Source organism: Propithecus coquereli, unplaced genomic scaffold (assembly GCF_000956105.1).
Source record: "Propithecus coquereli isolate 6110/MARCELLA unplaced genomic scaffold, Pcoq_1.0 Scaffold164, whole genome shotgun sequence".
Taxonomy (NCBI): Eukaryota; Metazoa; Chordata; class Mammalia; order Primates; family Indriidae; genus Propithecus; species Propithecus coquereli.
In genome coordinates this window covers 1,327,375-1,339,089 of record NW_012140969.1, presented here as the reverse complement: position 1 = coordinate 1,339,089, position 11,715 = coordinate 1,327,375, and the positions used below count along the sequence as shown (strand labels likewise).

Here is an 11,715-nt window from a genome sequence, read left to right as displayed (position 1 = left end):
TCTTTCTATTTTTTGTTTTTTTTAGTAGAGACGGGGTCTCACTCTTGCTCAGGCTGGTCTCGAACTCCTGAGCTCAAACTATCTGCCCACCTCGGCCTCCCAGAGTGCTAGGATTACAGGCATGAGCCACCACGTCCAGCTGTTTTTCCATTCTTGAGGTACTTCACTTAGAAGAATGGTCTCCAGTTCTATCCATGTTGTTGCAAAAGGTATTAATTCATCTTTTGATGGCTGAGTGGTACTTCGCGGTATACATATACATATACATATACCACATTTTATTAATCCACTCATGAATTGATGGGCACTTTGGTTGATTCTGTATCTTTGCAATTGTGAATTGTGCTGCAATAAATGTTCAAGTGAAGGCATCTTTTTGATGAAAAGTCTCATTTTCCTTTAGGTAAATAACCAATAGTGGGATTGCTGGATCAAATTCTTTGAGGAATCTCCATACTGTTTTCCACACAGGTTGTACTAATTTGCAGTCCCACCAACAGAGTATAAGTGTTTCTTTCTCTCTGCATCCACACCAGCATGTATTGTTTTTGGAATTTTTAATAAAAGCCATTTTAACTGGGATAAGGTGATATCTCACTGTGATTTTAATTTGCATTTCCCTGATAATTAGTGACATTGGGCATTTTTTATATGTTTGTTGGCCATTTGTATTTCTTCTTTTGAGAAGCTTCTGTTCATGTCTTTTGTCCACTTTTTAATAGGGTTGTTTGTTTTTTCTTGCTGATGTGCTTGAGTTCTTTGTAAATTCTGGATATTAGCCCTTTATTGGTTGTGTAGCTTGTGAATATTTTCACCCGTTCTGTAGGTTATTTGCTCTGCTGATTGTTTCCTTAGATATGCATCAGTGTATCATCATTAAGGTGGAATGCTGGCTGTGTCAGTTGAGTCCTTCAGAAGCGGATACTGAAATAAAGTTAGGAGACCAAAGGAGTTTTTAATTAGATGGTAACACCTTTGAAGGGAAAAAAGGAGGAAACAGGATCGGGCAAGGAGACTACTTAAACCTGGTTGCCTGTCTGATAAAGTATCTGGCAGACCAGCAAAGAGCAGTAGAGCAAAGACTCCCAAGTAGAGGAGCCCTGTGTTGAACAAAAATGGATGAACCCTTGGCCGGGGTGGCACATGCCTGTAATCTTAGCACTTTGGGAGGCTGAGGCAGTAGGATCACTTGAGGCCAAGAGTTTGAGACCAGCCTGGGCAACATAGTGAGACTCCATCTCTAAAAAAAAAATTAAAAATTAGCCAAGCATGGTGGCATGCACCTGTAGTCCCAGCTACATGGGAGACTGAGGCGGTAGGATTGCTTGAGCCTGAGAGTTGGAGGTTGCAGTGAGCTATGATGGAGCCACTGCACTTCAGCCTGGGCAACAAAGTGAGACCCTGTCTCAAAAACAAAATAAAACCTAACAAAAAGAATAGCAGCCTTTTTTCCCTCTTCATGCATATCCACATGACCTGGTAGGCTAGTATGCTTCCTGTTTCTTTAATCAGGTGCTATGTACACAGCTACAAACACCTTAAGACAGTCATTGCACTGGGGGTCAACTTGTAGGGCTAATTTCCCACTCTAGGTCAAGTCAGATTCTCCCTGTTCTCCAGGGTTTTCTGGTGTTTTGTTTTTGTTTATTGTTTTGGTTGGTTTGTTGTTGTTCTTGTTGTTGCAGTCTGTCTCTGTGCTGAGAATCAGCCTGAGGTATAACATGAAGATATTCTCAGGTCTTTTCTGATATTTGTACAGCAACATGGACGTACCGTGTTTCACAGTACCGTGTACTGTGAATCACAGTACCGTGATTCACAACAGCTGCCAGTGTAAGCATACCCCAAGGGCCATTCAGACCATAAACCTCAGCTAGCTAAAGGGAAGCCACTTTGCTTCCAGTATACTTTTGCCTTGTGTCTTACGAGTTTAGAATTAACCTGCTGTTTGCTGCCAGACATAAGATTAGAAAACGACCTTGACCTCAATGCAATATTTCTGGCAGCAAAAGAAAAAAATTTGAAAAATTAAAGGAAAAACCTTGAGGAAAAACAGATCAAGAGTCTGGAACGGGCCATCTGCAGACTGCTGATGCCAAGATACACCAGATGACCTACTGTTTGCTGGTAACCATCAAACAAGTCATGATGACTTGCACAAAGCTTTCTCTTTCCCCTGAACCACCTTTACTGCTTCCTTTTATAAGTTGCTCAGGGCCGGGGAAGGTGGCTCATGCCTGTAGTCCAGCACTCTGGGAGGCTGAGGCGGGAAGATTGATATTTGTTTTCTAGGTTTGTTTTTTTTTTTTTAGCTAGGGATTTCTTATTTTTTTTTATCATGCTCTTGTTTTTATGGACAACGGTGTTTAGGAATATGAATTTTCCTTTCATCAGTGCTTTAGAGGTGTCCCATATTATCCATAAAAGCCAAGAAAGAGGGAAAAACCCAACGACCATCGACTGATAAATGATAGTGATAGTGATAGTGATATAGTCATACAATGGAATATTACTTAGTAATAAAAAGAAATTAAGTACTGATACATGCTACAACATGGATGAATCCTGAAAACATTAGGTAAGTGAAAAACAGCCAGACACAAAGACCATATATTTTATACTGTAATTCCATTTACATGACATGTCCAGGATAGGCAAATCTAGAAACAGAAAGATTAGTTGTTGCTTTGGACTGCAGTGGCTGAAGTGGGCTGGATGGGAGGATTGGGTGATTATGGTTAAGGGGGGTCTGAGTTTCTTCTTTTGGTTATGGAAATGTTCTAAAATCGATTGTGGTGATAGATGTACAACTCTTTGAATACACAAAAAGCCATAGAATTGTACATTTCAAATGGGTTAATTGCACGCTTTGGGAATTCTACCTCAAACAAAACTAAAGGCCTAAAGAAGGGACTGAATGTATCAGAGGCAGGGATGATTTTATGGACTGGCAGGTTTATCTTTGTAAATACGAGCGCATTGCTGCAGAAGGTCGAAGAAACAGAGAAAGGCCCGCAGAAAAGCCTCTGATGAGCATCCTAACGCCTGCACCCCAAGTCTTAGATGTCCTTTCCCCACCCTCCACGTCTGTCCCGGTCTCCAACCCAGTCTTCTGCGCTCGGCTCCCGGGAGGGCGTCACACTCCCAATATCGGCAGCCTGATGCGGATCTAGGTCTACCGTGCACAGGGGAAGAAACTGGGACTTTCCTGACGCGGCCGCAGACATCGTCTCTCTGCCTGCTGTCATCCTGATGCCACAGCTCCTGAGGCTCCGCCCCCTACGTCCATCGCGGTGCGTACGCCGGAACCGGAAGCGCAAGGCCGTGCGCCGGAGGTCGTCGGGCGTCGCCCAACCACCCATTTCCGAGATAGGTTTTCGCCTCCGAGTGTGTCCAGGCCCAGCCCAGCTAGGGACTTGCGGGAGGGCCTGGTGGGAGGAGGAGCTGGGGGTCACAGGGCGCCGCTCCGGGCTCTGCGCGCAGTCCCCGCCGCTCCGGTGTCCGGGCGCCTCCATCTCTCCGCCGCCTCCTCCAAAGGCCTTTGCCCGCTGCGCCCGCTCCAGTCTGGGTCTTGGCTCAGGGTTCCCGGTGGAGGCGGAGTTTTCTCTCCAGCCACCGTGTGCGCCTCTCTTAAAAAGCAGCCAGTCAACCTTTCTGTCCTTCTTCCAGAAGGAAAAGCATCTCCGCTGTTCTGGAAAAGGCCCCCAGGGTCCTCTTCTCCCCGACCTGGCGATTGCGGTGCATTCCGGTGAGCAGTGGACCGAGATGCTCTGGCTGGGGGCTTCGGTTATTGAAGCCTGAGAAATTGCTCAGGTGTTAAGGGCTTTCTTAGGTTGGCAGGATTTGTAGGTTTATAGAAATAATAACATGTTGCCACAAACTTTTCTACTAAAGGCTAGATAGGGATACTCTGCTGTTGTTGTTTTTTGTTTTGGGGGGGGGGCTTTTTTTTTCGGAGATCAACAGCAGCTGAACTGCCTAAGTCTGTACATCCCCAAAGAGTTTTAAAACAGAGGAGCTTCCAGAAAGTAGGATGCAGCCTTCATTATGCTAGTATCATAAATTAGAGCTGTGTTAACCATGAAAGAGATGTGTTTTGACCAAGTGGGTTTTTTTTGCTCGTTATATTTTTAGACTGAATATTTCTAAACCAAGCAAAATGTGAAAATCTGGAACATTGAACACCTATGTATTCTTGTTGTAGATTGACTTAGATTGACCATTTGTTAATATTTTGCTGTTTTCTGTTTCTCTTCATCTCTCTCCTGGGTGTAAATATTTATGATAAATTGATCTATTCTGGGTATAAATAAATGTCTGTGATAAATAAATAGGAGATGGAAATAAGGTACAGATGTGATATTTGAATTTCAATACTTGGTTACTTGCCTCACGTGTTACACAATAAATCCTACAAATTGATTCCCAAAGTGAAAACCCAATTAGAAAACTTAGCGATAGGTTTGGGTAGGCTCTTCAATAAAGAACATGGCCCAGCGGACAATAAATGTATGAAAAGGTGCTTGATATCAGTAACCAGGGAAATGCAAATTGAAACCACAAAGTGATAGTAGTACACACACAAGCTGAATGGTTAGAAGTAAATCTCAAGTCAGTGACAATACCAAGTGTTGGTTAAAGTGTGCCCACATTGCTGGCAAAAACACATTTTTTTTTTTGAGTCAGAGTCTCACTCTCTTGCCTGGGCTAGAGTGCCGTGATGTCAGCCTAGCTCACAGCAACCTCAAACTCCTGGGCTCAAGCGATCCTCCTGCCTCAGCCTCCCAGGTAGCTGGCACTACAGGCATGTGCCACCATGCCCAGCTAATTTTTTCTATTTTTAATTGTTTGGCCAATTTCTTTCTATTTTTAATAGGGACAGGGTCTCGCTCTTGCTCAGGCTGGTCTCGAACTCCTGAGTTCAAGCAATCCTCCCGCCTCGGCCTCCCAGAGTGCTAGAATTGCAGGCGTGAGCCACCACACCCGGCCTGAAAACACATTTTTTAAACAGTATCAACTGAATATGAAATAGCCCTAAAGTGGAAACAACTCAAATGTGGACCCACACAAGAATGGCTGAATTGTGGCATATTTTTCTCTGTGACACAGGTTTCAGCAAAGGGAAGAACTAAATCATAGGTAGATGAATACAACTGTGTGAGCCTCACAACCATAATGTTGAATGAAAGAAGCCAGACACAAAAGAATGCATACTGTTTGATACTGTTTCTTTAAAATTCAAAAATAGGCAAAATCAACTAGAGTGTTAGGTGTAAGGGTAGTATTGTGGTTGGGAGGCATGTCTGAGATACAGGGTATGGAAATGTTCTATTTCTTGACCTAAATGGTGGTTATATGGGGCAGCTCATTTCTTGATAGTTCATTGAGATTTTTATTCATGATTGCATCCCTCAGTTGTATGTATGCTGTAATTCAGTAAAAGAAGTTCAAGAATTAAGTGTTCTAACTCTGCAATCCCTGACCCCCAGGACTGGTGTTGGTCTGTGGCCTATTGGGAACTGGGCCTCGCATCACAACCTGAGCTCCACGCCACCACCACCCCACCCCCAGTCCGTGGAAAAATTGTCTTCCATGAAACAGGTCCCCTGGTGCCAGAAAGGTTGGGGACTGCTGTTGTACCTCATAACATTGAATGAGAAATATGGAAGTGGAATAAAATGTTTGGAAAGAATGGATAATAATAAAACCAGTACTTAATTGAGAACAGTAGAACTGATCAGTAATGCGAAAAGATGAAAAATATGTTTATATTACAGTCTTTGTAGCCATCTATGAGATAACATGAAACGACTTCAATTTCAGCATAAAAGAAAAACAACATAATTCAGACCTTGCGGACATAGCTGGTATTAGAAATGTATTTTGAGTCTTCTCTAAAACCATCATATTCAAGTTCAAATGTCTTTGGGTCAAAAGTGAGACATTAATTTTTAAAAAAATTGTAGAGATGGGGTCTTGCTGTGTTGCCCAGGCTGGTCTTAAACTCCTGGCCTCATGCAGTCCTCCTGCTTTGGCCTCCCAAGGTGCTGAGATTACAGGCATGAGCCACTGTGTCTGGCCTAACACGAATTTTTTTAAGTGAGTGTGGTATCAATTACTACAGTCCTCTGAAGTTATTTTTCCTATTTTGTCTTTATCTTAACCCTAACCAGTCTTATTTCTGTATCAGAAATACATTTGTGTGTGTGTATGTGTGTGTGTTACTATACTGCTCATCACCAACTAATAAATCAATTGCTTGTTTATTTCCTGTATTGCCCCATTGAAATGTGAGATCCCTAAGAGCTGTCCAATGCCCGGTACCTGGCCTTCCACAGGGAAGGCCAATAATAAATATTTGCTGACTGAATGAAGGCAGGCAAAGATTCCAAGTCCAGCCAAGCTCCAGCAGAGAGTATTCAGGGGGATTTTTTTTTATTGTTAATTTTTTTTTGTTGATTTGCTTAAGGCTTTTTTTTTTTTTTTTTTTCTTTTTCCCGGGCGGGGTTTTGGCTTGATTTTTGTTCCCTTCGGGATTACCACCCCCGGGGGTTCAGGTTTTTGCCCCCTTACCTTTTCCCTTTTGTTCTTGTTTTCCCCTTCTTTACTTGGGGTTTTGGGGCGTTACTAATCCTGTCTGAACCTGTATTCTCTGCTATGTAATGACAGTGTTAATTAAACCTCCCAATTTGGAGGGTTGTTTGGACAATTCAAGGATGTTATGTATGTAGAACGCCTAACAGGTGCTCAGTGAATGGCAAATGTTATTAGTATTCATGCGGTCTAGTATTAGATGGTTTTTAATGGCTGTCACATGCGTATCCTCTGCAGAGAGAGCGCTAATGAATGTTTGTGACTGAGGAGAAACATCTGTTGCTTAATGATTGATCTTGTGAACCAGTTACTCAGACACTGCTACACTAACAGAATTCAAATTTAAATTAACAGGCTTCTCTGGAAGTAACCTTCTGAGCAACAAATGGCATGTTCGGAAACATTTCCCTGTCAGTGTCACAGGATGGCAGCCATGGGTCTGACATACGTGTGTGGTGAGTCCTTCTCGATGCCTCTTTTCAGATCGTCTGCTTTGTGCAGTTCCCTCCCAAATGGCAGATCCACTGCTCAGGAGTTGAGTGATCATGCGCCAGGCTGTGTAAGAGGGATTAAAATGAACCAGAGTGTGGAAAAGTTAGGGTCCTGGGATTTGGGATGCAAGAAAGGGTGTGCTCGTGTGCCTTTGCGGGGATAAAACAGTCATGAATTTTATCATGTCTGGCAAGTCAGCCACTCTGCCTGTCTGTAATTTATGGAACTACAAAATGGAATGATTAACCTCTTCTTCATGGATAGCAAGATCCAGAAAACGCTTTTCTTGCTTCAGGTAACTCAGGGCATATTATGGAAGTAGTGTGTTTGTCATGTATTAGGTGTGTGGCGTGGAATAGCTACTGTTGGTGTTGTGGAAAGATTTGAAATTTCATGCTATTATTCTTTTCCCTAAGGTCCTCTTTCTCAAGACGCTTTCTGTCTTCATGAGAAGAACATCCAAGATGCAGGGATGGTGGCTGGGTTCCTGATGGGTTCTTCTCAGGCAAGTGAAAAGTAGACGCTTCTTCAAAACGTTACGCTTGTTTCCATCAGAGAATCTCATCCCCTTGTCATGTCTTCAAGCTTCTTAAAGCAGTTACGATCCTGCTCATGAAATGAGTCCCCAGGTGGATTTCTCTGGGACCCATGCCATCTCATGTACAGAGATGATGCTGGAAATGATTGTTTTATCTCAATGTTTGTGAGTTCTTTCTGATCCTCTCATGTTTGTTGGTTCATTGTTTTGCTGAGTGTTATGACAGATTATAAGAAGGTGATCTAATCTCAAGGAGTTTGTGTGTCCCTGTGGAAATAATTGTTAGCAGATTTTACAAAGTGCTGTGACATGCTCAGTGCTAACTGCAGCCTATAGAGAGGAGGAATAAGGTGAGAACGGCCTACAGTAAAGTTGTGGCGAGGTAAGTTTAGTCATGTGGCAGTGACGCTGGTAAATCCATGTGACTGGATGGATTTACCAGACATAATCTACAGGCAGAGAGGAGGAGAGGTCTGAGGCCCAGGAGTACTGCAGGCTTCTAGTCTCCCTTAGTCCTTCCTACAGCTTTCCCAGAACATCAGAGAAGATGGTACTTAGCTGAAGCCAGCACGCATTTGATGGTTTAGCACTTAGTGACCTTTGAGGATGTGGCTGTGGACTTTGCTCAGGAAGAGTGGACTTTGTTGGATCCAACTCGAGAGATCTCTACAGAAATGCGATGCTGGAAAACTACAGGAATCTCATTACACTAGGTAAGAGCGGCATTGTTTCTTCCCTGAGCCCTTCAGAAAATGAATGTTCCTTAAATGTTTGCTGACAAGTGGGAATACTGTGATATAAACAAGATGGTCATAGACTCCAGCCAATGAGCATCACTATGTAGAGGATTCCCTGTGAAAATGAAGATCTAAGTAAATGACTTTATTTCCTTTATGGATTAAAAACTTTGAAGTTTTGGCTGGGCGCGGTGGCTCATGCCTGTCATCCTAGCACTCTGGGAGGCCAAGGTGGGAGGATCACTTGAGGCCAGGAGTTTGAGACCAGCCTGAACAAGAGTGAGACCCCGTCTCTACAAAAAAATAGAAAAATTAGCCAGGCGTGGTGGCTATAGTCCCAGCTACTCGGGAGGCTGAGGTTGCAGTGAGCTACACTCTGTCTCAAAAAACAAAACAAGGCCGGGCGCAGTGGCTCACGCCTGTAATCCTAGCTCTCTGGGAGGCCGAGGCGGGCGGATTGTTTGAGCTCAGGAGTTCGAAATCAGCCTGAGCAAGATCGAGACCCTGTCTCTACTAAAAATAGAAAGAAATTAATCGTATAACTAAAAATACATAGAAAAATTAGCCGGGCATGGTGGCGCATGCCTGTAGTCCAGCTACTTGGGAGGCTGAGGCAGAAGGATCGCTTGAGCCCAGGAGTCTGAGGTTGCTGTGAGCTAGGCTAACGCCACGGCACTCACTCTAGCCCGGGCTCAAGCGATCCGCCCGCCTCGGCCTCCCAGAGTGCTAGGATTATAGGCATGAGCCACCGCAGCCCGGCCCACAATGACAATTCTTTGAGGATGAGGCCCCTATTGCTCCTTTTGGCACTACCAGCTTGCACAGGGCATTTGTCCTGCCATCTGTACAGCAGTGGGTAATCTGGAGAGTGCAGATGGTACCTTCCCATTTAAAATGCCGCAGTGTTCTCCTAGTGAAACGCAGCTACTCTTTCTTCCTGAAGTGTTCCCCTGGTTGTTGTAAATGTTTGACCAGATTCCAAAGTTCCGCAACAGTTGATTCTGATAGCTTTTCTGAGTTTGTTAGTTATCTTCTGGTGGGAAAGAGCCCTGGAGCTCCCCACTGTGCCACATTTGGTAATGCCATTCCTGTGCTTTATGATTTTAAACAACTTTATCCTCCAGTTTTTCTCCAAACCTATATTTTTTATTTTATTTTCAGAATTGAATTTGCAAATCAAAACCAAAGGCTCAACACTGCTTCAAGATATTTATACAGAAACATCATTAAATGGAATACAACTGGTAAGATTTCCAAAAGATGAAATCTTCCACAGTAGAACAAGAAAAACAATATCCATGAGAATTACGTGAGGAAAATGGCATTTACCCAGAGAAAGCAGTCTGCAAAGAGATTCTATGAATATCATGAATCTGGAGAGTACTCTAAACTTACTCCAAACCGGTTTCTTCTTAGAGATCTCACAAATAAACATCCACATATATGTGACTCGTATTCAGTTGGGGTATACAATTTAGTCTAAATAATTATCAGACCAATTCTCTAAGAAGCTTTCTGAACATAGAGAACATAGGGAGGCTCCTGGCCTCATAAGCAGATTATTCCATTTAAAATAACCCCCAAACAGGGCAGGAACTGTGTACACATAGTGGAAACGTTAAAATGTTCAAATATGATGTTTCCAATGCATACATGTTGTGATGGGGGAGAAATTCTATTACTATACTGAATATGAGAAAATCTTTAGTCATCATTCATATCTTAATCAACAGGAGAGAAGCAATAACTGCAGAGAAACTCTGTGGCTCTAACCATTGTGGAAAAGTCTTTAGTGAACATCTGTCTCTTATGACTCACATGAGAACTCACATTGGAGAGAAAATTTCTGAGGATAATCAGAGTGGAAAAGCCTTAAGAAAGAACTTAATTGGTAATTTTTATAAGAAAACTCATGTTGAGGAGAAAACTTCTAAGTTTTTTCAACATGGAAAAGCTTTTATCCAGTTTCCAAATTGTACTGGTCAGAAGAAAACTCATACACGGGAGAAACTGTGTGAATGCAAAGATTGTCAGAGAACTTTTCTTAAGCAGTCATCCCTTAAGGTACATAAGAGATCTCACAATAGAGAAAAACACTATGTATGTAAGGAATGCGGGAAAGCCTTCAGTAATTCCTCACACCTTATAGGCCATGTAAGAATTCACAGTGGAGAGAAACCCTATGTTTGTAAAGAATGTGGCAAAGCTTTCACTCAGTCCACAGGACTCAAATTACACATCAGAACTCACACTGGAGAAAGGCTGTATAAATGTAGAGAGTGTGGGAAAGCCTTCACTCATTCCTCGTACCTTACAGATCATACAAGAATTCACAGTGGAAAGAAGCCCTGCATATGTATGGAATGTGGAAAAGCCTTTACTCGATCCACAGGACTTATTTTACACATACGAATTCACAGTGGAGAAAAACCATATGAATGTAAGGAATGTGGAAAAGCTTTTATTCATTCTTCATACCTCACAAAACACGTAAGGATTCACCGTGGAGAGAAGCCGTATTTATGTAAGGAATGCGGGAAAACTTTCCCTCGTTCCTCAGGACTTGTTTTACACATGCGAACACACACTGGAGAAAAACCCTATGAGAGTAAAGAATGCGGGAAAGCCTTCACTCAGTCGTCAGGCCTTAGTACACATTTAAGAACTCACACTGGAGAAAAGGGCTACGAATGTAAGGAATGTGGGAAAGCATTTGCTCGGTCCACAGATCTTAATATGCACATGCGAACTCACACAGGAGAAAAGCCCTGCGAATGAATGTGGGAAAGCCTTCAGATATTCCACGTGCCTTAATGTTCACATGCGAACTCACACTGGCGCAAAACCGTATGAATGTAAGGAATGTGGGAAAAACTTCACTCAGTCTTCAGTACTTGCTAAACATCTAAGAACTAAGGCATGTGAAAAAACCTGAAATTGTCCTCAGACCTTAGTATTTGTATCTGAACTCAACTGGGAAAAAAACTTATGAATGTAAAGAATGTGTGAGAAACCTTCACTCAGTTTTCATTTCTTACATAACAGGTGCGAATTTATCATGGGCAGAAGGCCCATTCATACAAGGAATACGGGAGAACAGTAATTCTTTGTATATTATACAGTATAAAAACTAATATTTGAGGGAAAAAAACTTCTCTAAGACATGTCAGAAAGCCTTTTTTTGTTGTTCCAACATTGTTTATTTTATATAACTAAAATTACTGTAAAAGCCAATTGAAGGTAAGACTGAGATACAAGCTTACAGTACTTCACATGCCTCAATAGGACATCATAACCCACATTTGAGAAAAACCCTCTGTATGTAAAGAATGTGCTCAAACATTTACTTCATGC

The 11,715-nt window shown here is 42.5% G+C and overlaps 1 protein-coding gene across 1 annotated transcript in view; it reads left to right on the top strand.

Annotated features, from left to right (window-relative positions):
- Nucleotides 1-7,576: 7,576 nt before the first annotated feature.
- Nucleotides 7,577-11,715, top strand: part of ZNF846 (zinc finger protein 846) — an 8,416-nt gene continuing 4,277 nt past the window's right edge. Inside the window, 3 exon segments of the mRNA XM_012641377.1 lie at nt 7,577-7,591; nt 8,212-8,275; nt 8,278-8,337. Of these exon segments, the coding sequence (XP_012496831.1) occupies nt 7,577-7,591; nt 8,212-8,275; nt 8,278-8,337 (139 nt within the window).